The sequence below is a fragment of the Lichenostomus cassidix genome, chromosome 1, assembly GCF_008360975.1.
Source record: "Lichenostomus cassidix isolate B80296 chromosome 1, HeHo_3.0, whole genome shotgun sequence".
NCBI lineage: Eukaryota > Metazoa > Chordata > Aves > Passeriformes > Meliphagidae > Lichenostomus > Lichenostomus cassidix.
In genome coordinates, this window is record NC_139479.1 from 24,906,866 (window position 1) to 24,927,881 (window position 21,016).

At 36.6% G+C, this 21,016-nt stretch overlaps 1 protein-coding gene across 1 annotated transcript in view; it reads right to left on the bottom strand.

The window, feature by feature from the left end:
- TUBGCP3 (tubulin gamma complex component 3) overlaps nt 1-21,016 on the bottom strand; it is a 48,792-nt gene that overhangs the window by 8,746 nt on the left and 19,030 nt on the right. The window contains exons 6-13 of the mRNA XM_085053086.1: nt 20,597-20,769; nt 17,738-17,856; nt 14,485-14,610; nt 10,893-10,961; nt 7,199-7,331; nt 5,732-5,898; nt 4,220-4,330; nt 3,723-3,831 (exon numbers count right to left, since the gene is read on the bottom strand). Of these exons, the coding sequence (XP_084909212.1) occupies nt 3,723-3,831; nt 4,220-4,330; nt 5,732-5,898; nt 7,199-7,331; nt 10,893-10,961; nt 14,485-14,610; nt 17,738-17,856; nt 20,597-20,769 (1,007 nt within the window). The remainder of the gene's footprint in view (nt 1-3,722; nt 3,832-4,219; nt 4,331-5,731; nt 5,899-7,198; nt 7,332-10,892; nt 10,962-14,484; nt 14,611-17,737; nt 17,857-20,596; nt 20,770-21,016) is intronic.

Sequence of the window (21,016 nt, forward strand, 5' to 3'; positions counted from 1 at the left end):
AAACAAGCTCTGGAGTTGAAACACACAAACAGAAAAACTACCATTTCTTCTGATCCACTGTGTTATATATTTGCCATAGCAAAAGTGAAAACAAATCTAAAGCAACCTACACTTCAACAGTATTACTTTTAATCTGGGCCCAGTTTATACTTTCCAGCAGAAGGTCATATGTCACTTTTACACAAAAATTTGGGGATTTTTAAGCTTGCTGAAATACTGCAGTTTACAAATCAAATAATTTAAGGAGATTTAAAAGCCCAGAGTTAGAACAAACTTTTGTTGGGGGAATCTAAATCACAAGGCACTTATAAGGGTGTGGGGAAGAATAAATCAAAGATTCAGAATGTTAAACACTCAACAGAAGAGTGTTTCCATATATAAGAGAATGGGAAATATGCTTTAATTACCTGTGGTATAGCCAGCAACCATCTTTAATGCATGGCAATTTGGGGACAGAAAGTAGGAAGCCAAAGAAAGTAGTAGGAAGTTTATTTCACTGTTTTCTGCAACTATAAGCTTATCAAGAAAGGGACTCCAGTAAAGCTGTTATGAGATAGCAAGAACTGTGGCCTCTTCAGGCAACATGGAGCAATACTCCAAATACTGGATTGCCACTATCATAAGATTCAGACCTTCTTCAGAATTAATTATATACTCCCACTTTAATTACTCAACTAATAAAATGCTTATAAATTGAAGAAATAAGCTGTGGCTCTAATAAAGAAGTCACTCTTTAAAAAAGGGAAAACTCAGTGTCTGGTTCAATGGCATTCCTGGAAGTTTCCAAACTATCATTCAGTAACCAGTGAAACTCTCCATAAGACACAAAAAGCGCAAGAGATGTCAAAGAGATGATACTTTTTTAATACATTGCTGTGCTCAAAATCCCTACACTGGAGAAAAGTAACACACATCAAGCTCAGGGATGTGAGAATTAATACAGCCTGCAGCAAGTGCAAGTGTCTTTCCTCAAGATGGTGGGAGCCTTACAGGCAAAACAAGAGAGGGAACAAAATCCAGAAAAAGTTACCAGCTAATATCTTCAGCCCCTGGACACTGAGGCTGGGCCTAGAACTGGCTCAAGGCACAGACAAAGCCAGCAGGCAATTCCCTGGCTTGTCTATGACCAGCTCACCATGTCAGACATGCTGGTCCTGTCTCCACTCACACCAGAGCAAACATGTCTAAGTCAGTACTTCTGGGACAGTAAAAAGTTGAGACTATCAGTGTATCTCAAGCAGAAAAAGCAGCCTTTCCCCTCTCCTTAGTACTGCTCCCCTTGCCTTGAAGGAAGTGACCTGGCCACAGCCCTTCACCTCAGATTGGAAAGTTCAGTTTTACATATGTAGCTGTAATGCACCACCTCTGCATACACACACACACACACACCAGTGCAGGCAAAATGCAGCATTCCTGTCTGACATGCAAAACTGCTAAAAAGATTGTTTACATCAACAAACAAGAGGTCTAGGCACATATTTTGAAAACTGCAAAATTCTATCAGGACACTGAAAAGCCAGAAAGGGATAAAGAAAGGGTCAGACTAGAAGCACTGACAAGCAGGTCCATGAGCTGCTACTGAATGTAGTCATTACTGGTGTCCAGAAGCCCCCAAACTGTGGACAACTACACATTGGAGCTGAGGTCACTTTAACTGTCTTTTTTACTGTTCCTCTCTCCCAAACGTTACAATTCCCTGCCAGGCAAGATGACCAAATTCTACACAGTTATGTCAGACTTCTTGTTTTAATACATGTTCAGACAGTTTTCTACACCACAATTACTTCAGCATCAAAAGGAAACTGGGGAAACATCATAGATAACATGATAGTTCCAAAGCAAATGAAGGAAATAATACAGCCAAACATATGAAATGTTCAGACTAAAAATAAGAAAAAGCATCCAGAACTCAGACTGGCATCCTAGCTTTCCATAATCTTAAGTAATTATCTGAAGGGACTTTCAGGATACTGTCAGATGACACAAACAAGCCTGAAAGCAAGCATTTCAAACATCCCTAACATAGAATGTTCTTTCAGGATTAAATGGGTAAAATGTCCTAAACACAAATGCAGTTTCATGCAAAATTAAAGCAGTGCAACATCATGAGGTTTAGGTTTTAGGCTGCCAGCCATAAGCTCAGCATGCCTTCAGTGTACTGCAAATAGAGTAACATATTTGTGAAACTACATTTCTGTCTCAAACAGTTATTCTCAGGACTTAAGATAATGTAAGTGCTTTGAAACTCTCCCCTACATAATAGGAAACCTGTATTTGTGCAGATCCTCCATTCAATCAAGGAGAGAGAGAAATAAGTGCAAATTTAAAGAAATATTGGAAAAGCATGGCCATAAATGCTGTATAAAGTGGTGAAAGTAGTGCAGCCGAAGAATGTTTTTTCCATATTTCCAGAAGTAGCTGGCAAGATGATTGTTCAAATGCATTTACAGCCCTTATTCACTTAACCCTGACCCCTCTCTGCACTTTAGGCTTATCTTTGACTAAGCAACCACTGAACACAGAACAAAAGTCACATTATAAAATGACATATTCTTCCAGATACGAATGGGATTTTAAAATTAGAACATCTTTCAAGGAGGTACTCATGCCAGAAGTCCACAGTGTGAAGAGTCAATAGTAAAATTAATCCAAGGTCATCTGGAGGGGAAAAAAACCCCAAACCAAACAACCCCACATACACAAGCTTTAAAGTTTATATACAGTGTTATGTTGTAAAGTGTAAAGATGGATGTTCAACAACAAGAATTTGACAGAAAAATATTTAGACAATTAGCATCAGAAAACTAAATCCAGTGAACTATATCTTAACAGTTAGACTATCTTTGGTATATTTAACAAGTTATCAAAAGAAGGTATAGTAGCAAAATCCCACTTTCACCAGAAGACAGCAATCTGTCCTTTCTCTGAGATGCAGCAGCATCCTACACATTCTTTGCTTAGTATATAAAGTCTCCTTGGTTTAGATGTTTACTATTTGCTATCTTTCATCACAACAATGTTAATTTCATTGCAACAAATATGCCACCAAAAAATAACCACAAATGGTATATAAGTTCACGTTCACTAAAACCAAGATCTGTTCTAAATGAAACAAAATAACCTGAAGGAATTGTGATAGTTAAGTTTTGGTTTCACGTTCAACAGCTGGAAACCCCAATTCTAAGTAATCTTCAAAAACAATTTTACTAACCTTCCACACACTTAATTTTTTTTTGACATGTTGGTAGAGTGCATTTACAGAAAGGCTAGAAAGGCTTCTGTCCTGTTTTCATTGCCCATTGTCTTATTTACAACTAATTTTTATTTTAATTTTTCAACCACAAAATTCACTCAGTATTATTATGGAATTACATGATGGTGTGTTTTGATGAGAAGTCAAACATACTAAATTCTTATTGCAGTACTCAAGAATATCCTACTCCCATCCCAGCTGAAGGCAGACTGTTTTTTGAATGGTTTCACTCAGAAATTCAGTACATTAACAATCATCCAGCAAACCTATCAAATAAAATTATACACATGCATCAACTTACATCTTTTGTAAAAAACAAGTACCCACTAAATTATCTATATTTTGGGGCAGATAGGACTTTTGTACTCCTTTCCACCCCACCATCCATGAAGTCAATTTACAGTCTAAACCACATATTGTATAGGAGGTCAGTTCAAAGGGGAGACACTGAATAATATTAATACTGTACCATCTTTTGAAGACTCTGCAGATTTTGCAACAGCAATCATCTTTGTGGATGGAGTTTGATCATGACAAACTTGATGCAAGAAGTTGATGGATTTTCCTATTAGAAGGACCTGCAGAAAAAAGGATTTTTAAAAAAGTGATTTGCATATAAGAAAAAAAATACAAAACCAAACAAAGAAGCCTCCCACAACCACCAGGATAACAAGATATTTTGTCATCTTTCTGTGCTCTTAGCTTCACAGTCCCAACCACAGCAGTGCTAACATGAAAAGGTTTTAAACACCAACTTCTTTTCCCCCTATTTGAGATCTCCTTCAACAAAGTTTAACAGTTAGAGAACTGAACGGAGAAAAAGTCCTATAGCCCTCCTCAGCAACCAATCCTAACATTTCTAGGATGATTATTTTTTGTTAAATTTGGCCACTATTTTCTCAATAGAAATCTAAGCAGCAACACAGGGCAAATAAATCATCAGAAGATGAAATTTTAGATTCTTACCTTTTTTGATTGCTCCATTGTAATAAAAGAAGGGATCATTGATTTCCTCAAAGTGTACTTGTCATGCCATAACCGATCAGTTTTAACTGTAGGATCTGAAGCTACAAAAAACTGAAGATTGAAATAAAATATTAAAAGCAAAAGATGAAGGTAAAATCTAACCTATAGTTTCACATATTATTCCTCCTATTTTAACAGATGCAGAGGAAAAAACCCAAAACCACCCACAAACCCCAAAAAATGTTGCAACTGATATGGTGATCAAATGCCACACTCTCTCAACTCCACACAAGAGAATCCTCTCATTTGTAAATAACTAAAACTATTTTATTAGTTTTTTTGAAGTGAATTTTGGATGGATTCTCTTCTCATCCTGTCAAACAAGATACCAGCTTTTTGGACAAGAACTTTTTTCACGGCTTCCAAATACCATTTTCCTAAAAAATGGCCAATTGTCTTTGTTCAAAACTGTGTCTATCATATGATAATTGTAGCTTTCAGTACAACACATCCAACAATAATTTTCAATATTGAGAACACTCTTACAGTGCACATTCAAAGGCTAGAGCTAACAAACTACATAAAAATTCAAAAAAGACAAAACCCCATATCTGGGGCATACCTGGGAAAAAAAGGTTTATTTCAAACTTACAAAAAAAGATTCATAGACATTTTACACAATGCTGACCTTAAAGATCACCTTTCACTGTCACTTAAATTTTGAGCAAAAGGACATTCCAGGAAAAGACAGCATTTTTCACTCTCAAGTAAAATTAGTCAGATTTGTCTCAGAAGTGCTCAACTAATTTTAAAAAATGATTCTTTAGCTTCTTGGAACAACAAAAACACAACAACAAAAAAAAACCCAAACCCACCAAAAATACCAAATACAAAAGTCTAGTCTTTTAAATCTTATTTGAGACAGAAAAGTGTTGGGAGAATTTAAAAAAGCATAAAAATATTTCCAAAAGAAAAAGAACAATTATGGGAACTTGATGTTACAGAAGTTACAACAAATAACTCTGCAGAGTTTCTATTCTGGAAGCATAAACCTTCTATCCAATTGGACAGACTGAATTTATTTATCAAGGTTAACAGTACGCAGTCAGAAAAAAATATTCTGAGTTTCATTCCAAATACAAGGCTTGCATTCTAAACAGTTACAAAGAACTCTGCATACATTAATGTTGTTACAGTAAGAAAAGCTATAGAGAAATTGTTTTGTCTTCAGAAGCAAGAAACTACTGTCAGTGCACCATTCTGACTCTAAACACACCCAGGACATGACTCATTGAAGACAATATATACTGCATCATTGCAACCTACAGGTATCAAATTCATGAAGAATTCATGAAAAGAGTGACATTCCAGGTTGTTATCGCATGTATTGCTTACTCCAATGTTACACATTTTCATCACAGTCTACTTTTCAAATTCTCCTCTAAGCTTCTCACAGATTATCATACCCCAAAGCAAAGAGAGATGAAGCATTTACTGTAGCACATACATTACCTCATGGTATGTATCCTCCAGCTCTCCATCATAAATCCAGCGATAAAGGAAGTTCAGTACAGGATGGGATACTAGGCCAAGAATGTGCTGAACTAGTGATCTCATGTAGGGATCCCCTGTTTTAGTATAGGCATGAACTGCTGAGGCTAGTTCACCACCTTTTCTCCCTGTAAGATCATAGGGGAGAGGAACAGAAACATTTGAAGGAAAACCATATGCACCTCATTTAAATTTAGCAGCCATTGATTTTAGCATTTTAGCTACCTGTGTGTCACACTGAGCTTGCTAAACAGCAATTCTAAAATGTAGCAAAAGTAGATTTTTTTATTGCTAACATGGAATTGCTAGGTTTTAAGGCATGACTTATTAATCTCACTAAAGTATTAAAAGCAGAGTTCCCTGTCTTCTTTATGGTAGCTTAGAGGAATGCAAATTTCAAGGCATCAGATCACACCCAAAGGTTAATGTTATGCTTCCAGAGAAGCATTAAAGGAGCCTTAGTATGTTTTCCTTCTCTCCTGTACTTGACACTCTCAGATATTCTCTGTGCACACACATACAAACACAGCTTTCCTGTTTCTTGGTCATAGTTGCCCCCATAGCTCCATTAGGTAATATTGCCTGTCTTCTCGCAACTGAAAGAAGCTGTCAAGAAAAAAGTTAAAAAATAGACTGAATATTTGGTTTTGCTGCTATGCTGCACAGCTTACAACTTCCTTGCAGCACAGCCCATAGAACTCAAAATTTTCACGAATGTCTTAAAAGTAAAGCCCACTTAAAAAAAAAAAATTGCTACCAATTCCAATAATAAAGGTAAAACAAGTGTTGTAGCGAAAAAAAAGCTTAAGATCCTCTTTCTAAAGGGAAACAATCTCAAATCTGAAGCACCCTCAGAGAGAAGCATCGGTTACTGGTCAGTTCAGTTACTGGCCAAAGTTCTGGTAAACTCCAGTATGATTCTCCCCAGCACCTTCTTGTTGATTGCCAACAAAATCACATGGTATCTGCAGGTTGGCAAGGTTTTGTTGTTCCACATGAATCTGCAGAAAAGTTGCAAATGACTCCTCTATGCTATCATACATAGAGGAGCTGCACAATACTCACACATAGTGAAGAAACGAAGCCAACCACTTAATATATTAGTAGGGCTTTTTCAGTGTACCATTCTCTGAAAGATGATTGAGTAACTGAAAATAGCATGGAAAAGTGCATGCCTAATATTGAATTTTTTGAGCACATTCTAATTTTAAAAAAGTAAGAAGTCTGAATGTATCAATGCAGCACTAAAATTTGTCATGCTCTGTTTAAGCTACAAGAGGGAGAATCCTCTGAATTACCTACTTTAAAATTTCTGAAAGAAAAGAAAGTCCAGACAAGCAGTAACACTATCGATACCCACCTCTAGCATTCACAACTACTCAAAATTATATAACTTCCCCAGAAATATTTAATTCATGTTCAACAGACCTTGACAGTGATCAACAAGTGCTGCGAGCGTCTTTAACCTTATTTTGGGATCATACGTCCAGACGAGAAGACGGCGAAGTGTTAAACTGCTCTCAAGTCCCAAATTCACGCCCTGATCATCTTCCAGTTGCAACTGATCAAGTTAGAAACAAAGACATGTCAAAGCACAAAACTGAAGTAGAACTCAGGTTTCGTAGTTTGTTCTGAAGTCCTTTTCTCACTAACAAACTTGAAATACCCACTGTTACATGTTCTGTGATTAAATCACTGGGCCAAAACCTGAGTCAATTTTTAGTGGAAACAAGAGAATCAAGCACACGTGAAAGAACAGAGACAAGCAGAAGTGCAATGAGGTAGACAAAGCACAAAGGCCAAGGAAATTCAAGACAGCAAGGTAATAGATGGTCACTAAAAGGGAGAAGAGCAACAGGAAATAATAGCAGAGATCTTGAAAGACAGCAAGATATACTCAAAAAAGAGTGAAGAAAAACATCTAAAGGAAAGGCAGCCTGTAAGAGGTGTAAACTTTTAATTCCTGCACACGCAGCTCATTTTAGTTCAATATAGGACAAATCCCGTTCAGTGTCTCCCTCCAGAAGCAATCAGAACTTAAGTTAGCCTTTTAGTGAGATTAAGGAATTGCTACATCAAAAGAAAAGCACCAAACTTGAAAAGCTACAATAAGAAAACTCTATCATAATGTGACTACCATGAATCTTCCAACACCATGGAAAATAAAAGCCAAATATTTGCATCCAAGGTGCAAATGCAAATCTCATACAAGTACAGATGGAACAAGCAGGACAAGAACACAACTTAAGAATACAGAAGCAAGTTCCTAGAGCAGTACAAGCAGGCAAACTTGGAGGTTTCCTGTATATGACAACCCACTCCATGCTTTTCCATCTAGTACTTTTTTTAGTCAAATTTAAGTTAATTTTAGTTATATTTAAGACTAGTGTCATCCACACTAAGTTCAGCCTTAAAGCCAGTTAAATTCATTTGCTTCCAAATCCTTCTGGGTCCGTGTTTGGGATTTTTCTTTGGTGTTTTTGGAAATTGGCAATGATAACATGAGCAAAAGCCACCCTTTGACTTCAGGGAAGACATAATACATCTTCATCATGGAAGTGCATTTTTAAATGGGCTCACAATGTGTAAACAATCTGCAAGCAAATGACCAGAGAAGAATAGAAACATGCTCAGGGGAAGCTCTGAAGACATAATAAAAAGTTATAAAGACTACAGAAATCTTTGACAAGATTCTTGTTCTATGCCAGTACTCTCTCTGGAATTGCAGCTAACAACTCCTAAGCTGGAAACCTGTACCATCTCCTGAATCTAAGAATGCTGCATAGACTCAATTTCAAGTCAATTTTCTACATGTTTTCAAAAAGCTGAAAGGTACAGTTTCTTTCTCCATTCTGCAGTGTGACCTCCAAGCCTTTCCACCCTTCAAGTCACAAACAATCTCTCCTCCACTGCTGGATCTCCTTCCTTTCTTTCACACCTTTGGGAAGGAATGTTGCCAGGAGCTTCTGAAAATCCAAACATAACATGACTCTGGGAATCCCTTCAGTTAGGTGCTGAGGGACCTAGATTCCCCAGAAACTCCAGTCTGCTGCATTACAGACATTGTATTGACTGCTCTCTATGAAAATGCATTTCATCAACACTCTCAGTACACTCACGAACTCTAACACTGAAGATGAATTTGGCAAGAAACATGACAAGCAACAAGAACAGCAGTAAAAGTAAGACTGGGAAAAATGTGTGTCCCGCTACTGAATGGTTCTGGGAAAGGGGTGACAGGAAAAATGGAAAATGCTGAGGTACTTAATGCCCTTTTTGCCTTGGCAGTTTGGTAAAATTTGCCATTGGGTATACCAGATGCCAAGATAAGAAGTCTGGAACAAGGAAGACTGAGTAGAGAAGGATCAGGTGAGGGCACACCAAACAAATGGGATATGCTTAAGTCTATGGGACCTGATGGGATGCACTGACAACCGCTGAGGAAGGGAGCTGGCCCATGTCACTGCAAGGCCACTCTCCATTATTTTTGCTACACAGCAATTAGACAAGGTTTCTGACGACTCTGAGAAAGCAAATGTCACTCCTCTAGACAAGAAGGAGCCATAAAACTACACACCAGTGAAACTCACTTCATTCCCTGGGACAGCAACTAATCCTGGAAAAACATTTCCAAGCTTATGGAGGACAAAAAGCTTTCTCAGGAAAAAAAGCTCAGGGAAAGAAGAAGGAAGAAGGAACATTTGTGGTGATGGAGTTTGTCTTCCTAAGCAAGTGTTAAGCGGCTTGAGGCCCTCCTTGCCAGAAGTGACTGGACATCTGCCTGCTGATGGAAAGTAGTGAATGAATTCTCTACTTTGCTTTGCTTGCACGCACAGCTTTTGCTTTCCCTTCTAAACTGTCACTAGATTGATTGACTGGTCTTTTTGTCTTCCTTCTATTTTCTCCCCATTCCTCAAGAGACAGGGGGGAGCAAGAGGCTGTGTGGGTGCCTGGCTGCTGCCCAGGGTCAACCCACCACAAAAGCAAATGCAGTTTGAAAATACGTAACCCCAGAACTTTCCTTTCATTTTCTCCTTACAGGCTTTGCCTCCCTCCATACTCATCTCTTCTTTTGAAAGGTTTGGTGCAGCAGGAAAGGTAGACAAAGCTGCATTTCAAAGTAGTAAAATATTTTCATAGTCAAGAAGTTTTAAAAGTTAGAATAAATCAAAGCTTCAGCAAACCAAGAGAGAAAGCATTTTGGACAGAGCAAGAAGTAATTACAAAAGGAATAATGGATAACAACCAGGAAAAAACAAGCAAGAAGTATACAGAACAGGTATTCCAAAAGTCAAGGATATTAAAGAACTGCAAGTGAGTTAAAGGGAACAGATGCTTTGAAAACATTTATAAAAGCCTATGACAAACTATAAAGATTTTACTGAAGTTAGAATTTTAAAAGCCAGTTTCATTTAGCTTTAGGTCAATTCTCAGAATAAATTTTTCACCATTCAAGGTACTGAACTCCTTGAAAGCCCCTTAAAAAAAGGCAGGCAGAAGAAAAATGTTTATTTTATTTTAATTTTAGAGACAGCATCTAGATGCACAGACCTACAAACATTTGTGGACAAACTGCAAGATTATCAGCACTGAGTTGGTCTATATGCTTCAAAACAATAGTAAAAGACTGAAACATCTGCAGAACAGATGTCTTTACTCTCAGCAAACAAAGGGACAAGAAAAACGTATGAACTGCCCCACACAGAAAAAAAAAGTTGGAACTGTTATTACTAGCTGCTGAATCATGCACTGCTTACAATATACATTGTTTTTTTCTCCCCTCAAGGACGTGTCACATTGTTTGGGATTTGAATGATAAAAATACTATGCAAGATGAAACTGACAAAAAGGATGCAAACCAGGGACAGAGACTTCGAAATACACATTGCATTCCCTGGTTATGTGACACATCAAATACCAGTGAATTCTTAAGATGAAAATATTCAAGGGTGCATACATTCAAAGACTAAGAAATGTACAGTTGAAGAGAAATGTGTTCACTGTCAACAGAAACTGCGGTACATCCTTCACATTCTAACAGAATAGATAGGTGTACCTTTTAGGAGATATTTAGATAATGTAGAACAAAATAATAAAGTTGAATACATACCACTTAACTTACCTGAGAATGTAAAACAGACAGAAGTCGGTAGTATTCTTTAAGTTCCTGATGTAAGGCTGCACAAAAACTCTGTAAGAGAAAGAAGGAAAAATAAGAAAGGGAAAAAAAAAGGAAAAATAAACAGGAAAACTGTTCCTGGTTTAATCTAGAATAGTTTAAATTGTATCACCACACTTCCAATATAATCAAAAATTTCCTGAAGGGAATCATTCTACAAGCTTCAGCATAAAAGCCAATTCTTAGAGAACTGGCTAAAGTATAAATGCTTCGCTAAGAGCTGCGTATACCTTTTCCAAGAATACATATACGTTATCAAGTGACCTTGTTTCTGGCTGTCTTAACTATATCAACAGATTAAACTACGACAAGTATAACTCTTTGAGTAGATGTATCATCTCAGTAATGGCATTAATAATTAGCACAGGGATGTACAAATTATAATATGACCCAGTTGAAGTTTTTTTTTTAATGATCATGTAAGATACAGCATGGAGTCAAGGAACAGAGCTTAAATTTCAGGAAGGCCTCTAACAACAAAACACAGAAGGCAACCATCATTATATTTACAGTATAGACTATATGACATGAACAAGAAAACAATGCCCAAAAAAATACTCCCAGTGCTGCCAGATCAAGTACTCTAAATTGTTTACCTTGTATCAATTCACAGTTATATATGATTCTTCACTTGACATGGAAGAAATGAACAACACAAAGTATAGCTTAAAAAAAAAAATCTGTAAAATGTGCAGAAGTTAATTCAGGCCTGAACTAAAGCAAAACTCTTCTTTGTAAAACAATTCCAGGCACTTTAGGTTGTTTAAAAGCTACTTTAGGTTGTTTAAAAATCAAGATAAATTTTTAAAACAAATCCTGAAATACTACTTGTTTAGAGATAAATAGTTTTCCATGTTTTAGGGTCGGGGGGCGTCTTGCTTCACTTTTATAAAGGTCTTAACCTAACATACAGAACAAAAAAAAAGGAAAAAAAAAAGCCTGCAACACATTTTTCAAAACAGAATCAAAAATATGGCTCATTAATTTGGTACTAAATTAAAGAGACTAAATTCCCTTAAAAAGTGCTTAAAGATTTTTATTTGTTTGGTTTCTTGGAAGATACTCCCATGCATACACACAAATTCTTCACAACATTTCTAAACAATTCTCAGCTAATGAATTTGATATCTGTTTTAATGGATTTTTTTTAACAGGAAATTTCTGAGAAATTTCCCTTCAAGACCTTTTAAAATTACAGTCAAAAGAATTTGGAAAAAATAAGGAAAACTTCACAAAAAGAACCCAAGAACTTAAAGTAAAATATTTATTCACTAGCGTATGTAAGAGGCAGAAATCATTTCTAGAAGCAGAAGGAGAAAATAAATCTTCTTTCCTGCTAAGCAGCTAAGAAGCCTAGGAAAAAAAAAGTCATTAATCTTGCCATTGTATCCTTTTTAAGGAAAGGAGCTTCCTTTCTTCAACTCATTATAAATTACAAAGAAATTTGACATTCATTTTATTCCAGAGGATACTGAAGGGCAAAAAGAAATCCCTTTATGTGTAACTCCACTTTTCATTTCTTCTCACTTGCTTCTTCAGTAAATTTTTGAACCCATTAACGTGGCACTTGCCAAGATAGAGAGAAGAGCAGTGCCTCCAAGCAAACAATCAAAGGCACTGTTCTGCTCCAAAAGGAAGAACAGTAATCACTGGCGTTAATGATTTAGTAGTCAAAAGGATTTAGGAACTAACTGGTCACCAATTTTTTAGAGAAGCTTTACAAATTAAAATTTACATGCAGTACGAATTCCTGCGTCACAAACCACAGACTTTTGCTTCCCAAACTGTTACAGAAAAACTGGACATTATCCTAGAATTCTGATTTGATCTGCAGCAAAAGAATTGAGGAAGGAAACAGAATGCTTGTTCAAGAGAAAAAAATTGAAATGCCCCCTAGCTCAACTGGATCTAAATGGCCAAAATGCCCAAGTACAAAGCAAGTTATAATTAACTACCAATTATTCTTTTTACTTTCTGACAACAAACAGAACTTAGATATTAATCAGCAAAGGCAAGAAAATATGAAGTGTAATATGTTGCTATATCTCTACTTCTAATGTCCATATCTGACATTTTGTGTGGTAAAAACAGTCACCAGAAACATAATCAAAGAGGTGACAGACATCTTATTCTACCAGCTGGTTTAAACAGGGGTTTACACCAGCATTCACTCACAACATTAAGCAAAAGATGCTTGATAACTCAATATACATTCTTGTGCTAAATTCCTTAATGCACAGCTATGCAGCACCTGAAATTCTCAGCTATAAAAGCTATGAAGAACAAGAAGGCATACGCTTTGTACCCAGGTACTGACAGCAAGAGTAGAGTGTAAGTTCTTGTTTGTACACTTATATCCTAGAAATATATACAAGTGCTTGCCTCAAGTAAAATTAGCAGCATTAGAGCTATGCAGGTTCAGGTAACTTAACTGCATAGCCTTCTGCATAGGATCTGAAACCTGCATACAGAAGGCAAGATAGTGCACATTTAAATTCACTGAAGAATTAAAAGTTCTCCCCTTGCTGTGAACTTGAAGATTAAAGCCAGAGACAGTAAAAATAAGCACAAGCAGGAAGCTACTAGATAAAGAACAAAACTTCACCCAGAGATAAAGGGGAGAGTCCAAAGAAAATGCATACACAGTAGCACTACCATACAAAACAAGGAAATCAGCATTGGATCAGTAGAAAAATATTTATATGTAACTATAAGGGTTACTTAGAATAAGAAACAAAATGGAACAGAATAAAACATTAGTAAAGTAGGAAGCACTACAGTGTCTCTACTGACCTCTTAAGAAAAATTAGATTGAAGGGAGAAGCACTTCAATTTCTTGGCAGATTAGGTGGGATGTTATGGCTAGAGGCAAGGATAACATTTCTGTCGACTCAGAAGGGATAATATCCAGTTTTACAGAGGGAGCAAGTGAGAGGAAACGGGAATGTCTTAGCAGTAAATGTGGTTTTGGGTATTACAGCAGCAGTGAAGTTACTGTAGACTATAAATCATGATGATGAAACCTATAAAAACAAAAATTAATATTCTTTTGATGCTGTATTCAAAAGAAAGGGCAAAAGATAATGGACTATTTGTATTTTATGTAAGCTAGTGCAGTACTAACACATGAACATCAACAATAGCTGACAAGAATGTCTCCTGCACAGGTCACTGACAACAGAATTGATGATTAATTAGCTCAGGGATGACACCATCCCATTTAAGAAATATTTTTGTTTATGAGCATGCATGAATAATTTTTAAATAATTTTAAAGAGATTAAGAAAAGGAATTTATGAGAGTATCCAGCTACAAATAACAGGGCAAATCCTTAAGACCAGCAAGAGCAAATGCCTTTCTCTTGCTTTCTGACTATGACCAATATCAAATGCAGCATCAACAAAAGGAGTAAGTCAAATAATGAATGATCCAAGCTCCAAAGTTTATGCATCATTCTAACACTGCATTTATTCAGTAGTTTCTTAGTGAAATGAGACCAAATATTGTAGTTAGACTGTTTTTACAGCTGACCCACCTGTCCCACAAGTCCAAATGCACGATCCAAACTCCTCTGGTCTGTATATTTTCTTATTTTATTATGTAGCCACCCCAACTCTGCAAGTCTACTTGTAGTATCTCGGAGAGACTTGGACAAGCTCACCTACCAAGTTAACAGAAACAACAGTTTGCAATTAAGTCAAATCTGCCATGCCAGTACTAGTTTCTTCACAAAGGTCTCTCTCATAAAAAAAGCAAGTTCAAGAAACAATTGTTTTACATTCTACAGCAGAGAAGGTGCAAAAAAAGCAGACAACCACATAATTAGCATTAAATTTATACACACATCCATAGAAAAGGCAGCAGCAAAAAACTACTGGCAACTTTGGGACCTTTTCTTTTGGAAATCTTAATGTAGCAGTATCCACACAGTCTTTTTACATTGGGCATTATGGCAGCAACAAAATGGTCTTCAAAAGAAAGTAAGAAATCTGCAATTTCGTATTGCAAAGTCAGACTATCTTATCCTGACAATCAGCAAGACTGAAAATATGAGAGTTCTAGTGGAGGAGTTAATGACTGAAACTAATGACAAAGCTTTGACAAGCTAATCAGTTATTGCTACATGTGAAACAAACCTTTAATAGAAAATAAATAACCCAGTTCCTGACTAGGCATCAGGAACACAAACCTGCATAACTCAACTTCCAAGTTTAAGTCCAGCTCTTATAAGTTATTTAATCATATGTCCTTCTGAACTCTTCTAGTATGTGTCTGGTTTTCTTCTAGTATCTCACCAACCTTGCAAGTCTGCCTTAGTCCCAACACCCTATTTAGCTAAACTACTATTTTCATGTGAATGAGTACATTTCTTCCTCTAAATTACCAACAGATAAGACACTGCTCCTACTTGAGTTTTTCTACCACATTTCACCATATTACTCAAGAACACTATAATCAAGTATTCAAAATGCCATTGAATAAAAAACCCCCAAAAATCTGACTGATAAAATTGACCAAGAGGAAGAGATACACTTTTGCCCACAGCAACTAGGCCTATCCCACCTCTACAGGCAATTTTAACTTTGACAGCCAGCTGGAACAGTCCAACCCAAAGCAAAGAAGTGTTCTAAGAAGTTAAGCTGCCAAAGAACTAGAAATCAACCTCATTCATTAAACCTTTTAGTTAACAGTACAGGCATTCTCCAAGATAACAATTAGTGTCAGAGTGTGTTAGTCACACCAGTGTGGGCTTGAACCAGGCTGCAGCATTTGGTTGTTAAGACCAGAGTTCAGTCCCTAGCCCTGTTGTTTACCCACAGAGGTACAGCTTTAACTTCATGAACAACTTCTGTAGGGTAAATTCCAGTCCAAACAAGCATAATTGGACACAAACTCTGCCCGCAGCTAAAACCAAAGAGATGACATAAGAACTATTTAGAATTCTGCAAGGACAGAGTATTTGGCAAACACTGAACACAATACACATCCACTGGAATTAAATGAGGAACAAGCAAAATTGGCTTGGTGTTATTACATTTGTATGTCTTAGATGAAATCAGAAGCTGCTAGCTTATACACTACTTCATGTCACCACCAGACCTAATATGAAACACTAAGATTAGAAAACATTTCAGCAAGAATAGCAACTTAGAAAGTGGGTTTGTGGAAACAAAAACCCAACAACCCAGGCTATGTACAATGAGATTTTTCTTTGTGCAGCTGAGGGAGAACCACATGCTTTGACTACTATTTTGCCTAATGTGCAGTCAATAGAGCTAGAGGAGGTATAATCTTGGTCCTCTTTGTTCATCAGAAGTTCGATCTGCAGCTCTAGTGAGTCAGATAATCTCATCTTCACTGGGTCCAGTAGCTCAGTCCAAGTGCAAATAAGGAAGAATGGAAGATCACTGACTTCACAAAAATAACTGAAGACCAAGTTCTCAGGCAAAGATTATTCAGCTGGCTTGGGGTCAGTAATTCAATTCCCTGAATTATAAGTTCCAAGTAAAACAGCTTCCAACCTCAAACCAGCCTACTGGATATGAAAGCTACACAGGAAACCAATGAAACCCATTGCCAATTGCATAATCACAGACCACATTTTCTTCACATTCCTCTAGACAAATATTATGCCATCTTTCTTTTGCTATACATAAATTTATATATGGAATATAATTAACTCAGTGCAGGTGTTAAGGAACTTTGCATCATCTACAGGTAGATGTCAAGAATCTGTTAATTAACAAGATCTAACTTGTTTAACAGGAGTTAAGTTTTTCATTTATTGCTCCATTAAGCAGCCATAAATATCATTGTAAAGTAATGGAGAACAACTATACATTTCACTTTTTGCTACTGTTACAAAGGAAAAAAGGAAATTAGCTCAGGTATCAACATTAAGACCTATCTGTCATGCTCTTGGCATATGAAATGGCCTAACAGTAATTTCCCCACCATTCAAGGGGTATGTAATATTGCCCTAGTAGAAAGTTTTTAATACAAGTAAAAATTGAAAGCATTGTCTTTCCATCTGAACAAGAACATGAAAACCAATTAGCAGAAACTGAACTCTGAAGCTGTACTGTCTAACGAGTGAAGATGCTAAAGCAACTAGAGCCATTTTTGTTCTTTGCCCAGCTGACCCAATCTCACTCTTGGGCTTTTTCTGAATTGCAAATAAGCTTAACATCTCACCACCTTAAAGTAAAGTCTCTCAGGCATCTCCCCTATTCGATGTCTTCATTCAAATTCACATCAGGCCTTTCTTCAGTTCTACCACCAGTCCTTTCTTTCTTAGGTAATCTGCATCTGATCACTTATAATTTTAACATCAAGTGGCTAGCCAGCCATTCCACATCTCAAGTGCTTAGATTTAATTCAACAATAATGCAAATGCCTCCATCTTCTTTATACTAATTCTTATACACTGATGAGGGGAAATGTTGACAGAAGTCCTCAAATTAAGCCTTAATTTAGGAGGCCTTCTCCTGGATTAAGACTTGGGAGGCTATTCACATCTTGTGAAATGCTACGGTTTCTTTCTGGCACCTAATCTACCCAATCGATTTTCAGCTACTACTGTTGAAACTACTCTGTTGTACTAACAAATAAACCCCCAAAACCAAAACAAACAAAACCAAATAAACAACACCCACACAAAACAAAGCTGGTAGAGGGAATAAAAACTTGTAATAATATTTTATCTTTTTTACATGTTTCTCGTGGCTACTGTTTTCCCCCTACATACTTCTCTGCTTACATATGAAATACAAGTCACCATACAGTACCTTTCCCTCCACTTTATAGCAATTTTCAGAATTGCACATTTTGATGTTTTTGCCATCTATTCCCTGGAAGACATATAAAACATCTCTTACAAGATTTGCTTCGGTTATTTCAACAGAACCTGGGAAAGAAAAAACCAAAAACAAAAAAACAAGTATTTAGATTTGTTGAGACAATTAGTTTTGATTACAGCTTTGAAGAGTTATTTAGAAGCATAGCCAAAATTAAAATTTAAAAAAAAACCTATAAAAACTATAAAGCCTGTGCTTGTAACCTGTAAAGAAATATTTTAGGTCCTCTGACACAAAAGCTCAAGATTGCCTTTACCTGCCTCTAATGCTACCTGTGGCTCTCTCAGAGCAGTCAGCTTGCATGGCACAGGACATGTCATATTTTAACCAACACATCGGACAGTTCTTAAACTTGTTATATCTTCTGATCCAACCACCAGTGCAAGTTCTGAGGCAAGCACCACAGTAACTTTATCTTTCTTTGAACAAAGAGCTGAAGTTGATAAACAGACTTACAGAATAACCTGTTCTACATTCACCGAGGAAAGGCAAAGTTAATCAAGAACGAAGAGGTGTTCGTTTCATAATGGCTTTCAATTACATATGCTGCTGCTCAGTGAGAAGACAGATCAAATCAGACTGCATAACAGCTATGCAGCTGGAAAATATTTAAGTGTCAATATTGTTTCTGAAGATAAATATACCTTTGATTTAGTAAGGCTTTTGCCATTGTAGCATACAGCTTGCTTCTGGTTCTTATCTCTAGTTAGAGGTTAGATTGTGTTAGAGATGTAAGATATTTAAGGATTTAAAGGAAACAAAAGATCAAAAAGTTTCAATGGCCTGCACAGTGCCCTATCTCCACCTTTTCTGGGCGAACTATCACCATGTGCTTTTGTAACCTCATTTAAGATTTCAAGAATCAAACCATTTTAACAACTATCCAGAAATCAAAATGATACAACATGCTTCTCCCAATTTAGACGACACTCTTATTCTTGTCAGTTTGCCTCCCCAACAATCCACTTTCCCAGAATAAAACCAAGAAAAAATATATTCTACTCTTATTTCAGCAAAAGTAGCCTTGATTTAAAGATGCCACTTAAAACTCATTTTCCCGTAACATAAAGAAAGATATGCCTGAGAGTAGGCTGCCCCTCTTAGAAACTCAGTGAAATGCTGAAAGATGCAAGTGCACATTTCTTCAGTTGATAAATAATGCAAAATATATTAATATCAGCCATATAAAGTGCCTTTTTATGGTCTCTGTGTAGATGTAATAGTAAGAAAACTTTCAAATAAAAGCAAGCAACTTTAGGAGAAAAAATTAATTACAAGAATTTCATATTCATAGAAATGTATCTTCTTGACAATAGACTTACATATTCTGAATGCAGTCCTACTTCTATTTCTACACCAGCAAGTGACTACATTTAAGACAACTGTCAGTCTTTATACCCATCCCACATAGGAACCAAAGTCACAGCTGCTGGCTGACTCAACAGAAGTAGTATTACTTTTTATAGCAATCAGTGTAATAAATTAAAAGGCAGAGCTAGATTTTATGTGTCTCTTTCTTTTTCCTATGCTTTTTTCTACTCCATTTTCCATTTTCTTTTCTTCCTATTTTTGTATATATTAATTCTATCACATATATAAAACTCATTTACATTATATATACACACACACAGAGACATCTTGCACATCAACAGGCTTGTTAATTAGGTTCTAAATGCCAAATGTTGCCCTCATATACACCAGTACAACTCTTATTAATCTATAAGTCACGCTTTGTACACTGCTACTCAAAGATGCAGAGGCTGGCAGACAGGCTATATTTTAGTTCCTAAATATCCACACTTATTCATGTAAAAGTTAAAAAACCACAAACAAAAGCCTGCATCTCTTATCTTTCTTTTCCAGAGAATAACAGTGCTATGGTATGACGTCTGCCATCAGCTCACTTATTCAGACAAGACTGCCACTTTTACAGTAAGAGTTGTCGCAGATCACCTGTTAAACAATTCCTCCTTAGTTACAATAGGGTAAATTCAGAATAGATCCTATAGGCATCAGCCTCATGTTTACAGGCACTTAATCATGGAAGTAAATTAGCAGTATTAGGAATTTAGGAAGAAATTCTGTACTGTGAGGGCTGATAAGGCACTGGAACAGGCTGCCCAGAGAAGTTGTGGATGCCCCATTCCTAGATGTGTTCAAATATAGGCTGAATGGCTCTCTGAGCAACCTGTCTAGTGGAAGGTGTCCCTGTCCATGGCAGGGAAGTTCAGGACAAGATGATCTTTAAGGTACCTTCCAACTCAAACCATTCTGGGATTTTACAAGTCTCTATTTATCTACTTTTACTTTATTGACAATATTTTTATGTCACTTGCTCTAAATACAACCATTGTAAACGGTACGCTAATTTAAAGAAGAAATAAGTTTAAGAGCTCTATATTCCAATTCAGATTTCCAAGTTCTGAGTATTTCAACAAGTTCTATTTTCTAAGCTCTTTCTGACTCCAGCAGAAGCAGTAGCATCTTCTAATAATCAAAAGAATGATCATTGCTCACATGGCACAATCACTTAACTCTGACAAACACTGGAATGAAGTGGGCCAGATCACAATCAAACTAACCAGCGCAAAAAAAATTAACAACCAGCCAACTATACTAGTCAAATATACTAGTCTTGCATACTTTTTCTATCCTTCTATCAAGCACATTCTAGAAAAACAGTCTTCAAAAAATCAACATGCTATGATTCCAAAATAATTTAAAAGACAATGGAGGCTATAGATAACAATTGTAAAAGACATTATCTTTATCAAATACATCTTTGCTCACCACTTGTATCCCCTTCTCGCCTAGACCTTGGCACACCACGAGAGACAGCATTTGAAAAGCCTTTTGAGGTAGTGCTTTGTAAAGAAGGCTGGTTTGCAGTTAAAGTCCATGCAAGACGTGATCCTAGCTGCTGACGGAGGCAATCTCCAACAACTGGAGCTTGATAGGATTGTCTAAAAGGATAAAAGGAAGAAAAATCTTTAAAACCTTTGGTTCTATACCCATTACCTGGTGTGGAGTGATGCAAATTTTGAAAAAGGTCCCAAGTTTTTCACAGATGTTTCATTTAGGGGGTGTGGGGGTGGGGTGTTTAATAAAACCTTAAAAAAAGGGTACAGAACATACAAGCAATTTATTTCTTCCTATAAGCCTACACTTCCAAAAAAATGCCAACCTATTGAAAAGGGAAGTAAAAATTTG